Here is a 21,640-nt window from a genome sequence, read left to right as displayed (position 1 = left end):
AGAGGCCCGCCCACAATGGACATTTTGCCACACGTGAAGCCTTTTAAAATGTTAGATTTATTAAGGTAATTTACATACAAGTACAATTGAATGAGTTTTGACAAATGCAGTCTTGAAACCATCACCAGCCTAGATAAAATATTTTCATCAAAAATCCATTAGGCCCCATTTGCTGCCAATCTCCTCGCCCCAGCCCCAGGCACACAGAAAGTAATCAATGGATAGTTCTAAAGTCAACTAGAATTCAGTCCAGATACATTTAATACACCAAACAAAATACACCAGGGAAAAAAAGACTATAAGGCAATTCTCAGTGTGTAGTTTGTGACCTTGTAGCACAATTACTGGGAACGTTTAAACATTTGTTTGACAAATGCTAGGCCTTTTCACTTTCTTGGTTGAATTTAACATCCATGGAATAAATTCCATCTTTATCCTTTAAGGGAATAAGTCCCAAATAAGGCTACTTATACTAGAGAAATTATTTTTGCACAAACATACTCCTTGAGCCCTATCACAGATCTGAAACTTGCAAGATTCTTGTAAAATATTTCCTAAAGAAACATCATCCTATAATAATGCATCTTACAAAGCCCACACAACTTTGGGTACATTAACCTTCTGAAAGTGTTAGTTTTTGCTAACAAAAATGACATAGAAAATTTGTTCTACTCCCCTGGGGTTCAGCTCTTGAGCTCAAGTTAGAATACCAAATTAAATTTGGCATCCCCCAAAATATCTTGCCACCTACCGTATTTGGAGTACTTTTTATAGTTATATCTAATGTATTTATATCTGGCTGCTCTAGACTAAAAAAATAAACACATTTTACACAAAAGGTAGCATTAGCTGAGAATTCCCTAGGATACTTGCAATAAGTCAAGGTCCAAATGAAGGCACTGTCCTGTGATGTTTGAAATGCAAATAACTTTATTTAAATTGAAAACAATTCTTAAAACTGCATTAATGGTCTTTAAAAATCCTAAGGAGTTTCTAGATAAGGCAGAAGTAGTTCTAGATTAATAAGACCAGGTTTGACTTGGGACTTTATCCTTTAAACAAATTATAGAGAATGGACAAAAATATAGATTATTTACAGAAAACATTATCTACATGTATACTCAGAGGTACACATTTGGTGACAGAAGAGACTTAAGGACATGCTGGAATCTCTGAAGTTCTCAAAGAGCTTAGTTTTATTTTCTTGAATTTTAAGAATGCCTAAGATCCTTCTTCATCCTCGATCTTGGGCGCCAGATAGTACTTTAAATGTCCCATATCGGCAATTTTATACTCTACAACTGAAAGACAGGAACACAGTTACTGAGAAGTACCACATATACTACCTACAAAACAATATTCAAGAAATTTATTATCTTACCAAGGGGAACATCTGCAGACATACTGAGTGTTACTGTAGGAGAGAGTGGAGTAGCTTTTGTAAAGAAGTTCAGATATCTCAGTGCAAAAGTTAGCTGAACTGGCTCATTCATCTCTATGGTAACCTAAGGGAGAAAACAAAGGATTTGGAAAATTGAAAAACATCAAGAAAAGTTGCAACCCATTAGTTTATAATATCAATTAGAAAAAAACCTTTCATTTTTTTGGAGGTTGCTATGAAACTAATTTTGAAGACAGGTTAACAAAGCAAAAGAATCAGGTATTTAGCCTACCCTTCCCCATATGAACTGAATCTCAGGTAATCAAGTTATGTGATGAGAGCTTCTCTTTAAAGGAATGTTTCTAATAAACCAGCTAACAAATGAATGAAATGTTAACATATTAGAACTCTGTAAACCCTAATGACTTCATTAAGTCATTAATGAATCTAAACAATAATTGTGTGTCAGTATTACAAAAAGGCATCCAGACACCTCATGAGTCCTACTAGAGGTACCCACCACCATCTATTAAGTATTCTTGTTCTCCCACTCCACAACAGATATCCTGAATATCATCAAGCATATAGAGCTATAGCTACTAGTTTATAGGAAATACAGGGTAGAGGAACCTGTTGACATAAGGAGTGCAAATGGCAAATTCTGTATTCTGGGAAACTCAACGACAACTAAATGACCTACCTAGTTTCTTCAACAAATGAAATTATAATGGAGAGAAAAAAAGAAATTGAAAAGAGAACCAATGAACTGAAAGAACTTTAAGGGACATATCAATCAACTACAATGCAATGTATAACCTTAAAATTTTAATTCAAACAGTTCTGAAATGACCAAGGAAAGAGGAACACTAAAAAAATTCCTTAATATTGAATAATTTTCTTAGATGTGGTAAAAGGTTAATGCTTATGAGATTTTTTAAAAATCAAAGTTGCAAGGGACTGAAATGTAATTTAGGACAGATAAAATTCAGAATTATCCCCTAGGTTTTTGTTATTAATATAATTTTCTTAATGTATTTAAAGAGTTTTACTTTCATTTAAACTGAGGATTGACTTACCCATGCAAGGGACAAGAAAACAATACTAAATATTGAATATAAATTTACACTATGTTAGAGACTATGTGAAGCACTCTGAATGTTACCATATTTAAATCTTAATAATCCTGTGAGATTAAGCCCTTAAGCTGTCCTTGTTTTACAGTGTTCACAGGCTAACAAGTTTTATTTTAGTATAATTACCAAATATTAGTTTATACATACTCTAAGGATCTGAAAAAACAATGAAGGAAAATCTTAATTTAATGATATTTAGGAATTAGAATGTTATTTTTTTTGGTTAAATGAAAGTTCTCTAGGTCCCCTTTTGGGCCTACTACTAGAACCAATTTGTTAATCTTAATTAACAGAAAAGATAACGTGAGGATTATAGAAGAGCTCGTAACAGCTAGATTTTTACCCCTCACTAGATCCCTTCTATCGAGTTGCTGTCCTATGCTCAACTATTTGATAAAAGCAGAGTAAACACCTCCAGAAAGCTTGAGTTTGATACAAACTCATTGTTCCATGGTTTGTAAAGGCAACACTGAATCTGCATTCCCTTTTCACAAATTATAAATCAGATGGCAGATTTCAACAGTATCTTTCACATCTCACAAATTACATAGAAATAAAATTTTGTCTGTTTTTCTTTAGTCTTCTCTTTTAGCAATTACCTTGCTATTGACTGTGTTGTCACCCCGCCACCCCCACACAAACCAACGTGATGGCATTTGGAGATAAGACCTTTGGGAAGTGCTTTAGAGTCATGAGAGTAGAGCCTGCACAAATAGGATAAGTGTCCTTATAAAAGAGACTCCAGAGAGTTCCCTTGCCCCAGGTAAGAAGTCTGCAGTCTAAGAAACAGGAAGTAAGTCCTTACTAGGCAAGGAATCTGCCAATTTCCCAGCCTACAGAACTGTGAAATAAAGTTCCATTGCTTGTAACCACTAGTCTATAGTATTTTGTTATAGCAGCCCAAACAGACTAAGACACAACCTAATATTAAGCAGTGAACAATTCTCTTCAATATATTTTATCTACTTAAGAATTACTTACAGCTTCCTCTTCCTTATCGACATTACTTGTTTGCGACAACTTAATATTTCCATTTCCAAGTTCTCCACTTGCAGAAAATTTCACTCCGTCCTTTGCACAGGAAATTACAACAGCATCTCCAATATGACTGAGATCTCGGCATATACGTGCGAATTCACCAGAAGGCATCTTTACTACACAGCTATACTCTTGTTCCTGTAAAACAAAAAAAAACTTAAAGGTCTATTGCTGGAAATGAAAGATCTGACACACTCACTTTCTGAAGAATCAGCATCTAAACAAGAACTCAGAATTTAAGACTTTTGATCACTTTGAAACCTCTCATTGTGATTTCTTAACACACTCCCACCACTCAAAAAGTGCAGATATAAAACAAGTATAAGAATAATCATACTAAGAAAACAAATTAGACCTTAAATTAAACCTTTAACAGTAAATGCACTCCAGTGAACTAGAGCCTCCCCCAATCACCCACCAGGGCTAAAAAAGAGGCCATGAGAGTATGGCACAGGGACAATGATGGTGCAAGAAGGCCTACCTGATTTCCAAAACAATATATAGGCATTTCAGACATTTCAACACTTCCTCTCTCCTTTAATGTTGACAAATCTAATCTTAATAAATTCCTGCCACCATATCTTTAAAATCTACTCTAAAACCCTACTTTGCAACATGCACCAGAGAAGATATATAACTATTAGGAAGTATGCTTTAAATTATATTAACATAGCTATGTAACTATCGTGTACAGTATACCCAGTCAGAAACTGATACTCACTGGAATTCCAAGTTGTTCAACATCTAAATCCATTAACTTCATTTCATAGTCTGAAACCTTTTCTTGATCTACCAAAAGGAAGCAAATATTGAAGAAAAGCATGTAAGTTTATAACTACAATGTAAATTTTAGAAGCATCGCAAACATTATCTTAAATTTATCACAGCTTTGAAAAATACTGACACTGAATTTTAATTTTCTTCAGCATAACACAGAAGAATAGACTTACTTGGAGCTTCAAATACTAGTGCCAAGGTGTCTGCATTATCTTCAGCCCTTAGTGTAATGATGTCTTCATTGCCAGCACACTTTAGTATTTTGGACATGCTAGACAGAGAAGACACAGGGTTTAAAACAGACACCATCTTCTCCAGATCATTAGATTTCTAAGCAATTAAAATAAGGAGTTACCATTTTACCCATTAGGCTGTCTGATGAATTGGCAAGTTAGGTAAAGGTACTACTAGGACGTTTAAACCAGTCCAGCCATTTTGGAATGCAATCTGACAATATTTACAAACTAAAAAGCTCAGCCTATCAACAGCAATTTTACTTCTGGACATAAATAAAAGAGCAGTATTTTCTAAATTGCAAATCCATACCCCAAAGACTTGAAAACCCATATCCGAAAAGATATGTGTACACCGATGTTCATAGCAGCATTATTCACGGTGGCCAGGACATGGAAGCGATAGAAGTGTCTTATGATAGATGATTGGCTAAAGAAGCTGTGGTACATATATACAATGGAATATTACTCAGCCATAAGAAGAGATGAAATACTGCCATTGGCGACAGCATGGATGGACCTAGAGATAATCGTGCTAAGCAAAATAAGCCAAAGTTGAAAATCACATATCACTTACATGTGGGATATAAACATAAAAGCAACAAATGAACAGGACAAACAGAGACACATGGACAATAGACTAGTGGTTACCAGAGGGTAGTGGGGAGGAGGAAGGTAGATGGATAAAGGAGGTCAAATATGTAGTGACAGAAAGAAATCTAACTATGGGAGATGAACAGTGTAAACATATATGTGCCTCACTGTTTAAGGGTACAGCTGAAACATTGGATTTTGTTAACCAATGTCACCGTAAAAAATAAATTAATTTGAAAAAATAAATTGCAAATCTATTTAGTGGGTGAATAAATTATTGGGCTGTGACGACCATTAAAAACGACCTAAAGTTGAAAGCCACTGCCCTGGAGAAATTTTCCAAGTCCAAGAGGGGTGCTCACCGCAACTCTGTAATAATAAAGGACCAGAAAAAAAACTTATTGTCCCTAAGTAAGGAGACAGAACTAGAGAACATTATAAGGCGGTTAAAGTCAATCAGGACTATGGTTTCTCAACCAAGGCCTCCAGCACCTAATGACTAAAAAGCTCTGGAAGTGTTTTCCTGACAGCGCAGCGAAGCCCGTCATTTTCCCGCCACCACCCGCTTTGTGCTTTGGCGCGGAAAAAGTCGGTTCGCGCCGCAGTCAGCGCGGGCTTTCGGAACGGCGCGCTCTGCTGGGTCCCGCCCCGCAACACAACAGGCCAATAAGAAGGCGCCGATGGCCCACGCCAGCCACTGAGGGCCCGGCTCGGAGGCACTCCCGCCAAGAACCGGGTTTGGGGGTGAAAGGACGAAGGCACGATTCCCCGCCGTCCCCGGGCTCACCTGGTGAGGTTGACGCCCATGGCCAGGTTGCGGTCGCAGCGGTATGTGTCGAAGCCCTCGGAACGCAGGGTGAGCTGCACTAAGGAGACGTGGGACGAATCCATGCTCTGCAGGTTCACACCACTCGAGCTGATGTCCCAGCAGGCCTCGTTGATGAGGTCCTTAAGCGCCTCCAACACCTTCTTCAGGATGGAGCCCTGAACCAGGCGCGCCTCGAACATGGTGGAGGTGTCGTAACGACGCGGCTACAGGTTAAGAGAAGGAGGGAGGAGTAGCCGGCTTAGGCTTCACAGGGTGAGAGCAAGCGAGAGGTAGCAGTAGGAGCCTGAGACAGAGGAAGATGACAAGCCCGCAGCGCCTGCAAACCGTTTAATACGCCGCGTATGCGAGCGCGCGTTCTCGCTGCGCCCCGTGACAAGACGTCACCACGCTGCCCCGCCCACTGCCTGCGGAGAGACTCTAGGACCAATCGTGTGCCTGCTCTGCGCGAAGACGCCTCTTCCCCCAGCATCCATTGGAGAAGGTGGGGACAGGGGCGGGGCAGGTACGCGGCACCTCCTGGGAGTGACAGCGGAGTAGGGCAAGACTGCAGCTCTTTTTTGTCACGTTCTGGAGTCTGAGCGCTGGACATGTGTGGGCGTCAGTGAGGCCCAGGTTGGGGTTCGTGGAGCTCCAGCTTTGTGGTGCCTTCTCAGCCTCTCGCTTCGAGGACAGAAAGTTTCCAGTCGTGAAAATGAAACACTACGGGGGAGAGGAAAAACCGCCTGTAGCCTGAGGAGAACAGCTGCTTTAAATGTGCAATAAATGTGACGCGCTCCTAAAAGTCAAAGATAAAGATGGTGTATAGTTCCGATTTAACAGTTATCTCAGCTCCCGACGACCATCTGTTAACACCCGCCCCCATACAAAGCTCATATCCCTCAGTTGTTTTGTTTACGGCTTTCTAAGCCTTTTATGTAGAAAATACACATGTAAAAAAACAAAAATGGGTTCATATCGTTAATACTTCTTCAATGCACTTAATAAAGTATATTTAATTTTAAGCTACGTACAGGTATTCTATATCAGTACCTTTTAAGAGGGCATAACACAAGCATACCTCAGAAATATTGCATCTTTGGTTCTAGACCATCGCAATACAGACAGTATGGAAAATAGAGAACCCTGATCTTTTTGTGGCAGGATTCTGCCTTCAATTTATAAAAAACACCACAAACGTGAAACACAATAAAGCAAAGTGCAATAAAGTGAGATATGCCTGTATCTTATGTTTGTAATCTAATTTACCAATTTCTCATAATTACAAACACCTTTGGGTACTTTGGTGCTTGTGAGACAACTCCTTGTAGACTGCATACACATTAAATATTTGATTAATATTACTAAATTGACTTCTAAAAATTGCACTTTCCGTGCCAGCCAAGACAAAGAGCATGCTCATTTCCTCTGATTTTCCTAACTATAGATATTAGCAATCTCAATTTTAAATCTGTGCTCATTTGTGTGAAAATTTCCATTTGCATATTTAAAAAGTGTTTCAAGTCAGGCATCTTTCATATATTTCTTGACAATTACATGCTTACATTTTTTTCTACTAAACTTTTTCTTATTAAAAGAAGCACTTTAGATATTGTAGTAGTCTTTTCCCTATTATATATATTCTTCCCCGATTTCTCTCTTGCTTTGATTGCAGCATTTCCCTTTAGTTGCATTTGATATCTTATGGTTTGTAGAATTCTTCAGTTTTTCTACAATGTATCTGGGTGTGGATTTAGTTTTATTTATTGTGGGCAGGGAATTTTATGTTCCTGAATCAGAAGGCTCATGTATTTTATCAAGTGTAGCATATTAACCATTATGGCCTCAAATATTGCCTTTCTCTTCTCTATTCTCTCCCACTGGCATTTATATTAGATGTATTTATTTCATTGAATTTAAGATACCTTCAACTGTAAGATGCGCCATTATTTTTTGCAGCACAAGAAAGAAAATAAAATGTCAAACTATCATACATGCTTATTTAGAATTTGTTTTGTGTTTATTGAAAGAACTTTTAGACTTTTTAAAACATTTGTATTATATGACTCTTGTGCATATATTAAAATATGTATACAAACAAAAAATTAATGGGTAAAGGCATTCCTAATATTTCTCCCAGTTTCCCGCTCAGTTGCTGATAACGCTGTTATCCCATATATCATATTCTGTTGTCCAGGGTGCTAATGATGAGTGCTACTCTATTGTCTCTGGAATTCCTTCCAAGTTTCTGCTGCCCATTTGTAAATTTTTATTAAAAAAATTTTAATTCGATTTATTTAAATAATAATAAAAAAGAGTACATCCATTTCTCCCTTCCTGGCCTCTGGCAACCATAAATCTCTTCTCTGTATGAGCTCTTTTTTTTGTGGGGTGTGGGGAGGAGGGGCGTTGTTCTACATATAAGAAAGATCATACACTATTTGTCTTTTTCTGTCTGACTTATTTTACTTAGCATAATACCATCAAGGTCTATCTATGTTATCACAAATGGCCATATTTCATTCTTTTTATGGCTAAATAATATTCCGTTGTACACATATACCCCTTCTTTATCCATTCACCCATCAGTGAACCCTTAGGTAGTATACCTTGGCTATTGCAAATACTGCTGCAATGAACATGGGGTGCTCACATCATTTCAAGTTAATGTTGTTGTTGTTTGATAAATTCCCAGAAGTAGAATTGCTCAATCATCATAGTTCTGTTTTTAATTTTTTTTGAGGAACCTCCATTCTGTTTCCCATAGTGGCTGCACCAATTTACATTTCCATCAACAGTGCACAAGGGTACCCTTTTCTCTACATTCTCATCAACACATATTTCTTGTCTTTTTGATGAGTACCACATGGATGAGTTTACTATCTCACTGTGACTTTGATTTGCATTTCCCTGATGATTAATGATGTCGAGCATCTGTTCATGTGCCCGTTGGTCAACTGTATGTTCTCATTGGAAAAATATCTATTTAGATCTTCTGCCCATTTTAATTGGATTTTTTTTGCCATTGAGTTTTCCGAGTTCTTTATATATTTTGGATATTAGTCCCCGTCAGATATATGTTTTGCAATTAGTGTCTCCCATTCAGGTGGTTATCTTTTCATTTTGATGATGGTTTTGCATTTGTAAATTTTGAATCCAGCACTTTCTTGCTTTATGTGTAATCAACTATCCTTTTGCGTATATCTTAATATCAATCGTAACAGTTTCCTCTATTCCTGAGTATTTTCTTTCTTAGGTCTTTTAAGAGTCTCTGGTTCCTTTGCAAAATGTGGCATGTGTTCATTCCTCCAGGAGAGGAACATTTGCTTTGCTAATAACAAATGCATATTTTGCTTTTTGCTTGCATAACAACATTTTGGTTTAATGCCAAATCGAAGTGTAATGGATTTGAAGACATTTAAAATAGCAATTAAACTCATCTATGTGGTACTCATAATGCACATTATCAGTTGAAATGAGGACACATGAATTACTATGACCTCTGGTCTGGGAAGGCCTGTCCCAGGAAGTAGCATTTTACTGGAGAAGCTAGCTGTTTGGGAAGTGTAAGAGAATTCTGGACTGAAAGAATAGCATGTTTAAAAAGGACAGCATGCTTAGAAGGTGTTGAGATAGTAGTTAGTTTTAGAATTCAAAGCTTTTGGGTGGGGGGGGTGGCGAGATGATTTTTTTCCTCCAGTTTTATTGTGATATAATTGACATATAATAGAACTCAAAGACTTAATGTTTATCTGGAACACACTGAACAGTGGGGAGAGTTGTGCAAGGTGAGATTGCAAAGAGAGGCAGGGGTGAGATCTTATAGGACTTTGCAAGCCTTCTGTAAATGCAAAGGAAAGTTATCAAAAAGGTCTTTGGCATGATCCAATTTTATTTTAAGAGGATCACTTTAACATCTGGTAAAAGTGCTATTCCAATCAGTAAAACAATTAATTAAGTAAATTATGATCAAACAATTGGTTAAACTAGTCACTGAAGTTCACTGAAATAAATTTCAGATATATTGAAGAATTAAAATTCAAACAAATGTAGAACTAATAAGAAATGCCCAAGTATTTTGATAAATATTTATGAGATTTTGCTGTGGGCTTCTAAACATAAAAGGAATAAAACATAAAGGATGACTACATAAATTTTAAAACTTCAGTATGCCTGAGAGCACTGTGTCGGTTAGTATACTTTAGATTTCCATGACAGAGAACCCAATTCAAATTAATTAAAAGAAAAGGGGAATTTAAGCATCATCTAAACAAAAGCCAGAGTTACCTGGCTTTCAGTGTTCAAGGCCCCATCTTAGTAAATGTATGAAAAAATGGTTAGCCATATTAATTAGCAAAGAAATATAAATTAAAGGGAGATAAAATTTAAACGTACCAAATTAATAAAATTTTTTTAGTACCCATTTATTAGAAAGGGTTTAAGGAAGTTGGCATTTCTATACATTGAAGATGGGAGTATAAGTAGGTATAATTTTTCTGGTGGTAATTTGGACATGTGTATGGAAAGTCTTAGAATTTTGTTTATTCTTTGACAGAAATTCAATCTCTAGGATTGTAAATCCTAATCTAGGATTATTAAAGAAGTAATCTGAGGAATTTACTAAGATGAGGCATGTTTAAGAACATTTCTTATAGATTTATGAACAATTCCCCTGAAATTGGAAGGAAACTTGAGGTTTAACAATATGGGCTTTGTTAGGGAAATTGTGATAAATCCGTAAGATGGAATACCATATAGCCTTTCAAATACCATTCTCAAAGGACATTTAATGATAAAGAGAAAAGTCAGGTTATGAAACAGTATAACAACAGTATTCCAATTTTCTCAAATTGTTATACCTGGGTGTAAGTATACAGAAAATAGAAAAGACAAGAATATAACTATTAACAGTAATTATCTGTGGCTGATGATACCACAAATGATTTTAATTATTTTTTTACTCTACTTTTCCGCATTTCCTATACTTTCTTCATCAACCATGTATTATTGACCAGAAAATGTTAATGAATATCGGGAGAAAAAAATGCTGTAAACTATTTTTTATAATTTCTAGCAAATTTCTTTACAGGGTAATATTACATATTAGAGTGATTCTCAATTAGACTCACCTGGGGAGCTTAACAACAAACGCCTATTTCCTCCAGGATCCACCTCCAGAGATTCTTATGTAGTCTGTCTAGGGTGAGCCCTCAATTAGTACTTTTTAGAAGCTAGCCAGTTAATTCTAATGATCAAGATCAAGAATTACTGTTTCAGCATGTGTGATCAAATAGATGAATAATTGTGCTTAAAGCCACCCACCCTCTCCCCAAGGTAGACTATTGCTTTGAAAAAGTAAGACCTACAATTTGTCAGAGGGGAGACTGACAGTGTAGTTTAGAGGGACTGTCTAATAATCTTATAGGTCTGTAAGTTTGTGGGAGTGCAAGATTTGCATTTTTGAAGGTGTAAGAAGTTTGCCAATTCTGTATAGCCCAGTCTCAATTACATTTTGTATATCACCTCATTAAATCGAAAAAGTTTTAGCTGAGTACACTTGTCAAACTAAACTGGAAAGGCAATATAAAGGACAGGATAAAGAGCAGATAAAGGCTATTTTTGCTTATTGATGATTCTTTAAAAAATTTATTGTTTAAAGAATTGTTTATTGACCATCCTTCTAAGAGAGGAAAAACATTCAAGGAACTGAAGAATTTTCTTCTCACTTGTACAAATGCAATTTTTAAATATCAAGAAGGGCAGAGGTGTTTTTATGATAGAATAATAATAATTACAGCAATAGCTGCCCATTTATACTGAGCATAATCAGTCTGCAAATTCTGGGGGACAAAGAATGTTATGTCCATTAATCAAAAGAATATCTCAAAATAATGAAACTAACCAAGGAGTGCAATGAAATCACTGTACACAAGATATGCCACAAGCCTGGAAGAAATGACCCTAGAGGGAAGTACTAATATGAGAAAAAGAAAAGAAAAATCAGGAATAAAGAAGGAGATGTAAGGTAATATAAAAGAACAAAATTCTTCTTTGGGCTGGAGGTGGGGGAGATTTTTACTTTTAATTTCTTACTACAATTGAGGGAGAGATCCTAAAGCTGGCCTAGTTCTGTTAGCATGGCTTCTAGAGGTCTGAGTACATGATTCCTCTTCTCCACAGCATTGGCTTCAGGAATAGTCTTGATCTGAGCTCAGTTAGCCTGGCGCGGCTGAGTGTGATGGATGAGATGTTTGTTTGTTCAGGCTAAATTGTAGGGGATTATTTACCCTAGTAATCATACTGTGCATTCTGAAACTCTGATCTACGTGTATTGGTTCTCCAACCTCCTTTATATTAGGCTATTTGAAAATTAATAGCTGAGTTTCTGGAAGGACTGATGTGATGTTTACTCAAATGTGACCTTTCACAATTATGTACCCTAAAGGTGAGGATCTGGATACCAACTCCTCCACCTATCTCAGAGGATAACCTTGAGGCTCTCTCTGTGTTGATGTCCTTCTAGATCCTTTAGATAATAAATCTTGCTTAATTTACTCAATAGGTGTCTCGTCTTTAGATCCAAGAAATGACCATTGACAGTCAAAATGGTGATCGCAAAAGTCCTCAACAGATTGAGTTTTAAAATCATCATGAGCATGTTATTACTTTTATAAATAATATTTTTAAAAAAGGCAAAATAAAATACAAAAGCAAAGCTTTCTTCCAATAAATTATGGCCTGAAGGGAGTAGTTTCTTTCTCAGAAACAAAAACAAAAACAAACCCCAAAAAGTGTTTGTATAATGTTGTTAATAAGAAACAAAACATATCCTCAGTTCAGTGTTCCTCCACACCTATTTTACTGTCACTCTGAAGTACTCTTGCAGGAACTTGGGAATATCGTACAGAAATAAGGGAAATACAATGCCCTTCTCAGAATTCTCACTATTTTCCCCAAAATCCACAGTTGCTTATACGAAACTGCAAACTGGAATGTATCTGTTTCTCTCCTTGTTAAGTCACAATACGCTTAAAGGAAAACACCTCATTTTATATTTGTTTTACATCTCTTACAAGGCAGCGATTAAGAACCGCTGAAGGCAATGCTTGAGCAACATAGGTTAGTGTGGGCTTTGGTAAGAAAACAGACCTCTAATTCTTAGTGGGTATTTTCTAGCTGTGAGGCCTTGTTTAAATCATTTTCCTTCAGGAAAAAATTTAAACCTATTCAAGTACTTAGGATGTGTTAACTACATAGAGAATCCGGCTATGAACAAAAGAGGCAGCATTCCTTTCCCAAAAAACTTTCAACAATCCCAAATACAGAAATTTGAAAAACCACGGAAGATCTTATCTGTAAAATGAAAATCACATCCATTGCCAAGCGTCCTGCAGATCAAATGAGATAAATTAAAGCGACTGCTTGGTTCAGTGCCTAGCACATAATTAACGCTCAGTAAGTACTACAGAGAACTTGGCAAAGCGATGCAGATTGAAGTTTGGGTTTCACTTCGTTACCACGTGACGACCTCAGCTTACACAGCTGGGCTCCCCAGGCCTTTCCTGAGTGGAGAGGCGTCTACCTACATGCTTGAGGGAAGAGACCAGGATACGGAAGACACAAAGCCCAGAGCAGCAAGCAAAGTTCTAGCTGGGCTAGAGCCTGCAGGTTGTCGCCTCTCGCCTTCAGCAACCCGTTACCTCTAGGACCTAGGTGCCAGCACAGATCATCCGCGGTCAGGCTGTAGCTCCTATTGGCTATTCTTCCTCGGAAACGCGCACCTTTTCCCGCCCCCTCAGATTTATGTCCAATGTACGCCTATCTACTCCGCTCCGCCCCACCTTCGCTGCCCCGCCTCCCCGGCGGAATCTTGTCATTGGTAGATCTCCAGGGCCGTGAGAGAGGCAGTGCGCATGCGCACTTGTTCCGGGGGCCCTCCGGGAAGGAGCTAGTTGGCTGGGTTTGGCGCCCCGCCCGGGTGAAAGGGTGGCCGCGGCGCTGGGTGGGACCGAGGTCCGGGGCTGGTGGCCGGGCTGCTGTGGGGCCTACGAGCTGCTGCAGAGCTGTGCGCTGCTCAGGCGGGGCGGGGCCGGCCGAGTGGAGTCCGCGCGCGCCCTGCTGAGCTGCCTGCTCCGGCGGCTGCGCTGCTCTCCAGCGGCGATATCGCGCCGGAGTCTCCGGCATGAACGAGCTGAGGCTTAGGGCGGTCCGCGAGCCGGACGCACCGCCCGAGGACAAGGTAGCTGCGGCATAGGGTTGGACGCGGCCAGCGGGGCGCTCCCTGGAGGTTCGCGGGGGGCGTGCATAAGGCTCGTCTATCTCCTGACCCTTTGTCGCGGCCGACGGCGGCACCGGGCCTGGGCAGCGCGGAGGATCCTCGGGTGCCGGCCTCCAAATAGTGCGCATCAAGGGTCAGCAAGTTAGGGCCTCGGGGACCTGGCTCAGGGATCCGGTTGTGGGTGGTGTCTCCGCGGCGCAGGAAGGGGCGCGCGGTGGTTTACGCACGACCTCCTGCCTCGTAGGTTGGGGGTCCCTCTCCAGGCCCGTACCTCCCGAGGCCTTCCTGGGTGTGAAGACGTCGAGACCCCTCAAAACTGTCTCTGGCAGACGACTACTCTGAACCCGATTTAGGCTCTCCTCACCCCTCTAAAACTTGAAGATTTTGGGGGGAGGTATCAAAACAAGGTCTTGGGACTCGTTTATTAGATTTAAATCCCTCCTGGAAAGTGAAATCTGTTGGCTTTAAGCGGAGAGATCTCTTAACTCATGAAGTGAGCAAGTGTTAGAAGGTATACTCCCAATAGATGAGCTTCTTTCCTGCTTCAAGTGTGGGCGTTGATGGGGTAGAGTAGGGTTAAAAAAGAGGCCATTTTGGCGGGGATGCGGCTGGGTGGTGGGGTGAGGGCTGAGAGGAGTAAGATTGCTTTCGTTGAAGTAAAATGTCTGTGTAGGAAAGTCGAGGAAGGTGGATAGTAGTTGTGAGTGTGTAGATGTTGAATGACAGCATAAGGGTTGGTAGTTCGTGGTAGTATTTCAAGCCTCGGGTTAGTGGTTAGGAGCAGTGGATTTGGTAAATGGATCTGTCAGTGATGGGTAGAATGGACCGAGGGAGCTTGGACCAGAATGGAAGAGACTACTTAACTTGGGTGTTGCTAATGTAATGGGTGACCTGCAGATGTTTTCTTTGATCCATATGTCCTTTAAAAACGAGAAGATTTCTCGTAACAGTCTGAATTTCGTGCTTTTTATCTTGGATAATTGGAAGATCTGCCATCACGTACCCACCTAATTAATTTGACTGGAGCTGAGGAACAGCTGTTCCCACATGTGCCTGTTGCTGCACAGTAGGCCTACAGCGCCCACTTATGTAACTTGCAGGTTTTGATAACTAGAGGAAAGGAACATTAGGGAAATATCAGGAAGGAAGAAAACACAAGATTTGGTGACAGACTGTCAACAGAGCATTTATACTAGGAGGAATGTTTTGGGTGAGAGGTAATGGGGTTTTCAGATTTTTTTGTTGTTGCTATTGACAGTGGATCATTCAAGGAGAACTCTCCATATTAACTTTTAGAATATATTTTGGAGAAAGTTTAGGACTTCAGCTCAAGTTTGAGTTGCTTGCATAGACAAGGTACTTCAAAATCTCTAATCTTTCCATTAAATACCCTGGTTGGGTCTGAAAGAACCCTGTACCCACCCTGCACATACTAGTTGGTGAGTATTCAGATGTTTGGAGTCTATGTCAGCCCTGTTTAAGGGTGACAGGTCAGACTTGATGTTAATGGGACTTTGTGGGCCTAGAAGATGTGAGAAGAGGAAGAAAAAAGACATAGCTAGTGGGCTAAATTTTTGAAAAACTATTTGTAATAACAAAACCACACATGAGTACATGCAAAGAAAAACGTTTCTACCCTCCCCACCCAACTCCTTGGATCCATCTCCCAGAGGAATAGTTCCAGCTGATTGTTAAATACTTTCTCATCTCCGTTTTCCGTAGGGAGGACATGAGGAGCTGTCCAACTGAAGGTGCCTTAATTTTTTACAAGTGCCCTTAAACCACTTTATACAATGATAATGCCTGGGGTTGTGAGGTCTGCTAAGTGCATGTAGCTCCTAAAACACAGTGGCTACTATATTCTGTAAAAAGCCTGACGCAGCCCATTAGCCCAGAATAAGGCAATCAGCTCCTCACCCCATCACTCTGGATTATGCATAGGATTTTTAATAATAAAGATATATCTTAAGAACTGTAAAATGCTTTACGTTTGGTGAGTGTATATATAGTTGAGTTTTTAAAAATCTTGATTTATTCCATTTCATAGTTTGAACAACTTTGCTGATATTCTTGTTAGAATTTAAGAAAATTAGGAATAGTAATTTAATAGTAGAAGAATTTAGAAAACAATATCAGGTCAATTCATTAAAAGAACTGGAACAAATATGAAAGATTCTTTAAAATGTTATAGTTGCTTAACTGACAGTCATTAATTTCAAAATAATCTGGAGAATGTGTTTATTATGAAAGTCAGAAGGCATTTTGTTATATTTAGCATCCTAGAATGGAATTTTCAAAGCCAGTTGCTAATAAAGGAAATGTTTCCCTCTGGGAACTGTGCTTATAATTTTAAAGTCCCAAAGCACAGTATTGTTGCCAAACTAAGACATTTGGAATTTAAGCTTTGGGAATGACCTTTTTCCTACCCAACCTTGTGTTTACAGTGTAGCTTAAGAAAGAAGAGAATGAAGCATGGACTGGATTGTCATCTTAAAGTTTATAATTGGGTTGGCATTTCAGAGGACTTTGTTTTGGAGGTTAGAGTGAAGGTTCTGGGATTTGCTGCTGTACTTAGATGCTGGAGTGCTATTTAAATTAGAACTTTACTCTTTTCAAGGCTTCCTTTCTAGATTGATGAAACCAGTATTGGGAGGAAATAGTGATGGCATTTAGAAAGGAGAGTTTAAATTTTAACTGAAGACTGGTTAAGAGCAGGGGCTTAGGGTGCTATTCTGAGCATGATGGGTAGAATGACCATCATGCAGTGCTCTCTTCTCAATAAAGCGTGCTTTTTGAAGAAAAAAAAAATCAGGTGCTAGATCCATCTTGAGCCTGGGCTCTACTGCTTAAGAGCTGTGTGACTGAGCAAATCACTTGTATAAAAGCCTGTTTGTCCATCTTGAAAATGGGGATGATAAAATAACATGTGCATTAGAGGATATTTGTGTGGATTAAATGAGTGTTCATGTTACATAGGTAGGGCAGGAATAGTCACATTGTAATAATGTGATAGCTATTGTTTCTGATGAAATATGGTGTTATAGAAAACTCATTAAAAAATAAAAAACATCTTGTATCTATGACCATGCCACCCTGAACAAGCCCCATCCCATCTGATCTCGGAAGCTAAGCAAGGTCGGGCTTGGTTAGTACTTGGATGGGAGACTGACTACCTAGGAAGACCAGGTGCTGCAGGCATAAAAAAAAATAAATAAATAAGGGATTGTAAGACAAGGTCCTTGCAATCTGTGAGGTCAACCGAGGGTTGCCTCGCCAAAAAACAACAACGATAACAACAAAACATCTTCGACTCTTGGAAGATGATTAAATCTTCAAGTTACAAGTGTTTGGTGTAGTCTTTTCCTACTCATCACCTTTTAGGGAAAGTGTATGGACAGGACTTGGCCTTCTGTACCTATCTTTTCAGTTCATTTTCTTGCTGAATTTTTGTGCTCAGAATCAGTCAAGCTCTAGCTGTGGAAGAGGCATTACTATATACAATTATCTTACCTTCGTAGCACTAGCTGTAATATATTTTAGAACAGTGATGAATAATTAAAAATGTTTTTTTCTGATAGAATTTTAAAACTACTAGAACAATAAAATCTTATTTTAAGAGCTATAATTACCTCAAGTGTAGGAGAAATGCTTTATTTCCAAACAGTTTTTACATTGAGAAATACTTTGGGTATTGAAAAATTAGTAAGCCCTTAATTATGGTTCTCAGACTTAAATAGGTAGAGAAGGTGAAAGATTGATTTGTCATAAACCCACACTTTAAGTTTCTTAATTATGTTTGTCAAACAATATAATTTTATTTTAAAAACTCAATTACTCCCCAGTTTATGAGTACTTAAAATTAATTTTTTTAAAGCCGAATTTTGTTTAAAATGTTTCATTTGCACAAATTTGTGAGATTTTTTCATTAGAAGAATTTATATCTTTTAAAAATGTTAAATTGCTCTCATCAGGTGTTAGAACTTGAAGGGATCCTAAAGATCATTATTTTATAGATGTGGATGCCATAGCTCAGAGAGTTTACTTGCCAAAGGTCACACAACCTGTTAGATGCAGAATGGTTAATAGTATGTAGCTTTTGTAATTCTTGTTTTTTTTTTTTTTTTATAATGTTGCATAATGCTGCCTTCAAGGGTACAGAATTAATTTACAGACTTTAAAAACTTTGGCACTGATTGACTTTGATAGAAAAAAAATGCCCAAATGTCATCTCTCTTATGAGGCTACAAAAATTAAAAAAAAAAAAAAATCTTAAAATGTCAAATATATATAAAAAAGTAAATTCTCAGATAGTAAGTCGGAGTTTCTGAAACAAGTTTTTTTGGGGCGGGGGGTGGTAAAAGTTAATTAGGTTCATTTTCCCCAGTTATTGTGTGACTGGTGATTATATATTTTGAAACCCATCTCTAGGAGTGGCCACTTGAATATCCTTCAGAGGAACTCCCAGTGAGGTGCAGGCTTCTCACTTTGAACTACATGTGAGGCTGCTCAGAATACATGCTTTCTGCTTCATGACTCTTAGTATCAGAACTGTTTCTCCTAGCAATAATCAGTCATTTGGTGATCAACACACCTTCTCCTTAGGACATTCATGGAATCCAGTGTCTGCTTTATATGATCTCTGTTATCTTTGAGGGAGGAGGGCTAGTGTCTGTGTTCATTAGGAAAATGTCCAGGATTTCGTACCAATTTTGGCTCCAAATCCATTCTTTCTCCACTGCTTTAAAGATATTCTATAACTGACTGCATCTGAAATGAATCTTGTAACTAATTTCACAGCTCAAATAATCATTGTTTAAACCTTTTAAAAATTGTCAATATTTCTCATTTGTGTACTCTTCCATCTTTTCTAGGATCCACATAGGTGGAGCGTATTGAACTTGTTAGTGTATTGAACTTGCAGAGTGACTCACCTGCACACAACTTCTTAATCTGTTCCCTGTGCTGTGTGTTACAGCCTCCCCAACCTTCCTGACTGGTGCTGGAGGCTGCTGGGGGTGAGAAAGCACAGTCTTTCATGATCTTACTGTCTCTGGTTTAGAAAAGAGACTGAGACCCTGACTCTTGATTATTTGCCAGGGTTTTGTTGGAAGAATACTAATTCGTTCCTGGCATTGGGCAGTGTTCTTGCCTTCCAAACCTTGTCACGTGGTGGTTGCCTTGTTGGGGCGGTGGTGCAGTGCCAGCGAAGGCATACCTGGTCCACATCAGGCAGCTCACCCTGCCAGTCCTTGATCTTTATTCTCATGCTGTTTTCCCCAACAGTGGGGATGACATAGGACCCACTAAGTTAAGTGACCTTTTAAAGAAAGTTAAACTTTATTATGTTATTTTCCCTAGGCAATGCATGGTTCAGAATTTGATAGGTGCACCGTGAACGCCTCCTTCCTGCCTACCTAGTTTTTCCCAGAGGCAGCCCCTCTTTCCAGATTGTGGTGCTCATGAGTGCCTGAGTGCCTGCTGTCGGGCACTGCAGAAGGACCTGACCTGTTCTTCCAAAATCGGATGTCCTTTTGATTTGTTGCCCTTTGTATTAGAGTCACCACAGGGCCAGCTGGAGCTTCCCAGTGAAGACTTTGCTGTTTTTGAAAGAGTCCTTGAGACCTGAGATTCACTGGCGACACTCTGCTCCTGGGTCTTTGGAGTTGTGGGGACATCTGTCATTGACCCCAGATCCCTCAGTGAGTGATTCTCAGAGCCTCATTTCCACAGTCTGTGTCCTGCCAGTCCTGTGGTTTCAGTGGTCTGCAGTACATTACTAGCACATGTCCCTTAGTCAGCTCACACTTACTGGTCTCCAGTCTGACTTCTCTCCTTCGAGACTTTGACCCTCCCTTCTCCTGTCTCCTCTGCAGAGAGAATCAGATCTCTTGAGTTGCTGCAACTTGAAACTGGTTAGTCCCTGTGTCTCTGCTTTCTCACCTAGTTCAGGTCACAGGTTCTAACCAGGTGTTACCTGGATTCCTTATCTTTTGCTCTTGTGTATTTCCCATAGTTCAGGAATTAATGCCTGCACTGTTGTAAATCCTTTTAATTGAACTCCTTCCCTTCAGGATTTGTTCTCAGTCCCTTCTAGTCCATCTGTCCTTTGTATTTCTAGCAGCTCTGATACCACCTTATGAATTACAGGGGTAAAAAGAAGAATTCTGGCCCCTTTTTCAGATCTCTTAAACTTGGTCCTTATAGCCTTCTCTCTTAACTAGCTCCCTCCTCGTGATTTGGTGCCTCTATGACATGTATTTTGGCCCTTGCTATTTCCAGCCTCCAAAGTGTGCTTCTTCTCTGTCACCCTTCTCCCTACCTCTACCCATTTAAATCCTATTTTCTCAAAATCCATTTAATATTTCCCCCATTTCAGTACTTCATTAGGCTAGTATTTATTGTAGAAATCACAGAAATGTGTACATATGAGAATGAAATCCATCTACAGTCCCATCATTCAGAGAAACAACCATTATTCAAATGCATCTCTCTCCCATGCATATTGTTGCATGTGGCTGTAAACAGTGGCTGCCATGCATGATCTGATAGTTTGCCTTTTTATGCAGTCAGAGGCGTCTCCTCAAATTAAGTTCATTAAATTCTTTGTAAACACTATTTGAAACTTTTTTAATGATAAAAGAAGCAGGAAAAGAAAAGACATTCATTGTAGAGGCATCAGAAAGAAAAATCACCTTAATCCTGCCATTCAGAGATAACTATTAGTGTTTTGTTGTGTATCTTTTCTTTTTATGCCCTAAACATTAAGATCTTTAAAATTTTTAACCCAGCATCATTTTTAATGACTGTGTGTCATTTTGTTGTGTGGCTGTACCTTAATTTATTGAACCAATCAGGTATATTAAGTTTTGTTGTTGTTATTGTAAGCAGACTGCAGGAAATACTCTTGTAAAAAACAAAACAAAACATTCTGCATATGCATGCTATCCTTAGATAAGTTCTACCCTCAGACCTGCCCTCAAAAAAAGGGGTTTACATTGTTTCAGCTTTTGGTGCAAATAATATTTTTTCCCCCAGTAAATCTGTAGCCATAACTGCATGAGAGTCTGTCCCTGTGGTCTCTTCTCCCCCATAAATGAATATTGATTATTCACTTGTTTCTTGATCTTAGGAGAGGTGTTATATTATGGCTCTGTGGTTACTAGCACAGACTTGGAGTTGGACTGCTTGGTTTAAACTTGGCTCTGCCACTTATTAGCCTCAGTTAATCTCATCTGAAAAATGGGACTCACAGTGGGGTTGTCTTGAGATACTATTATGCCTTTCCTATGCAAACTGTACCTTAGAATAACCAAATAGTTGATTAGGAGAAGTTTCTTTTTATAGAATAAGTGGAAAAGGACTGATAGAATATTATTATTTTCAACCCCCACTGAATTAATA

General features: G+C 38.8%; 2 protein-coding genes across 2 annotated transcripts in view; one reads left to right on the top strand and one right to left on the bottom strand.

Annotated features, from left to right (window-relative positions):
* Positions 1-38: 38 nt before the first annotated feature.
* PCNA (proliferating cell nuclear antigen) lies at positions 39-6,338 on the bottom strand. The gene is made up of 6 exons (XM_039863777.1): positions 5,944-6,338; positions 4,503-4,600; positions 4,274-4,341; positions 3,496-3,690; positions 1,382-1,505; positions 39-1,301 (listed from the first exon to the last, which is right to left on the bottom strand). Exons 1-6 carry the CDS (start codon positions 6,162-6,164, stop codon positions 1,222-1,224), a joined length of 786 nt encoding a protein of 261 aa, XP_039719711.1. The 5' UTR covers positions 6,165-6,338; the 3' UTR covers positions 39-1,221.
* Positions 6,339-13,892: 7,554 nt separating this feature from the next.
* The window catches only part of CDS2 (CDP-diacylglycerol synthase 2), a 48,417-nt gene continuing 40,669 nt past the window's right edge, over positions 13,893-21,640 (top strand). Inside the window, exon 1 of the mRNA XM_039863775.1 lies at positions 13,893-14,200. Within this exon, the coding sequence (XP_039719709.1) occupies positions 14,144-14,200 (57 nt within the window). The 5' untranslated portion in view covers positions 13,893-14,143. The remainder of the gene's footprint in view (positions 14,201-21,640) is intronic.

This window comes from Pteropus medius, unplaced genomic scaffold, assembly GCF_902729225.1.
Source record: "Pteropus medius unplaced genomic scaffold, Ma_sr-lr_union100, whole genome shotgun sequence".
NCBI lineage: Eukaryota > Metazoa > Chordata > Mammalia > Chiroptera > Pteropodidae > Pteropus > Pteropus medius.
The sequence above is the reverse complement of the archived record's forward strand: the minus strand, read 5'-3'. Positions and strand labels throughout refer to the sequence as shown.

Bases quoted from the DNA above. Each gene is read 5' to 3' on its own strand.
- PCNA (XM_039863777.1), bottom strand. From the start codon at position 6,164: ATGTTCGAGGCGCGCCTGGTTCAGGGCTCCATCCTGAAGAAGGTGTTG. The intron at 4,342-4,502 runs GTAAGTCTATTC...TCCTTTTGGTAG, and splicing joins ACTAGTATTTGAAGCTCCAA to ATCAAGAAAAGGTTTCAGAC. The intron at 1,506-3,495 runs GTAAGTAATTCT...TTTCTCCCTTAG, and splicing joins TCGATAAGGAAGAGGAAGCT to GTTACCATAGAGATGAATGA.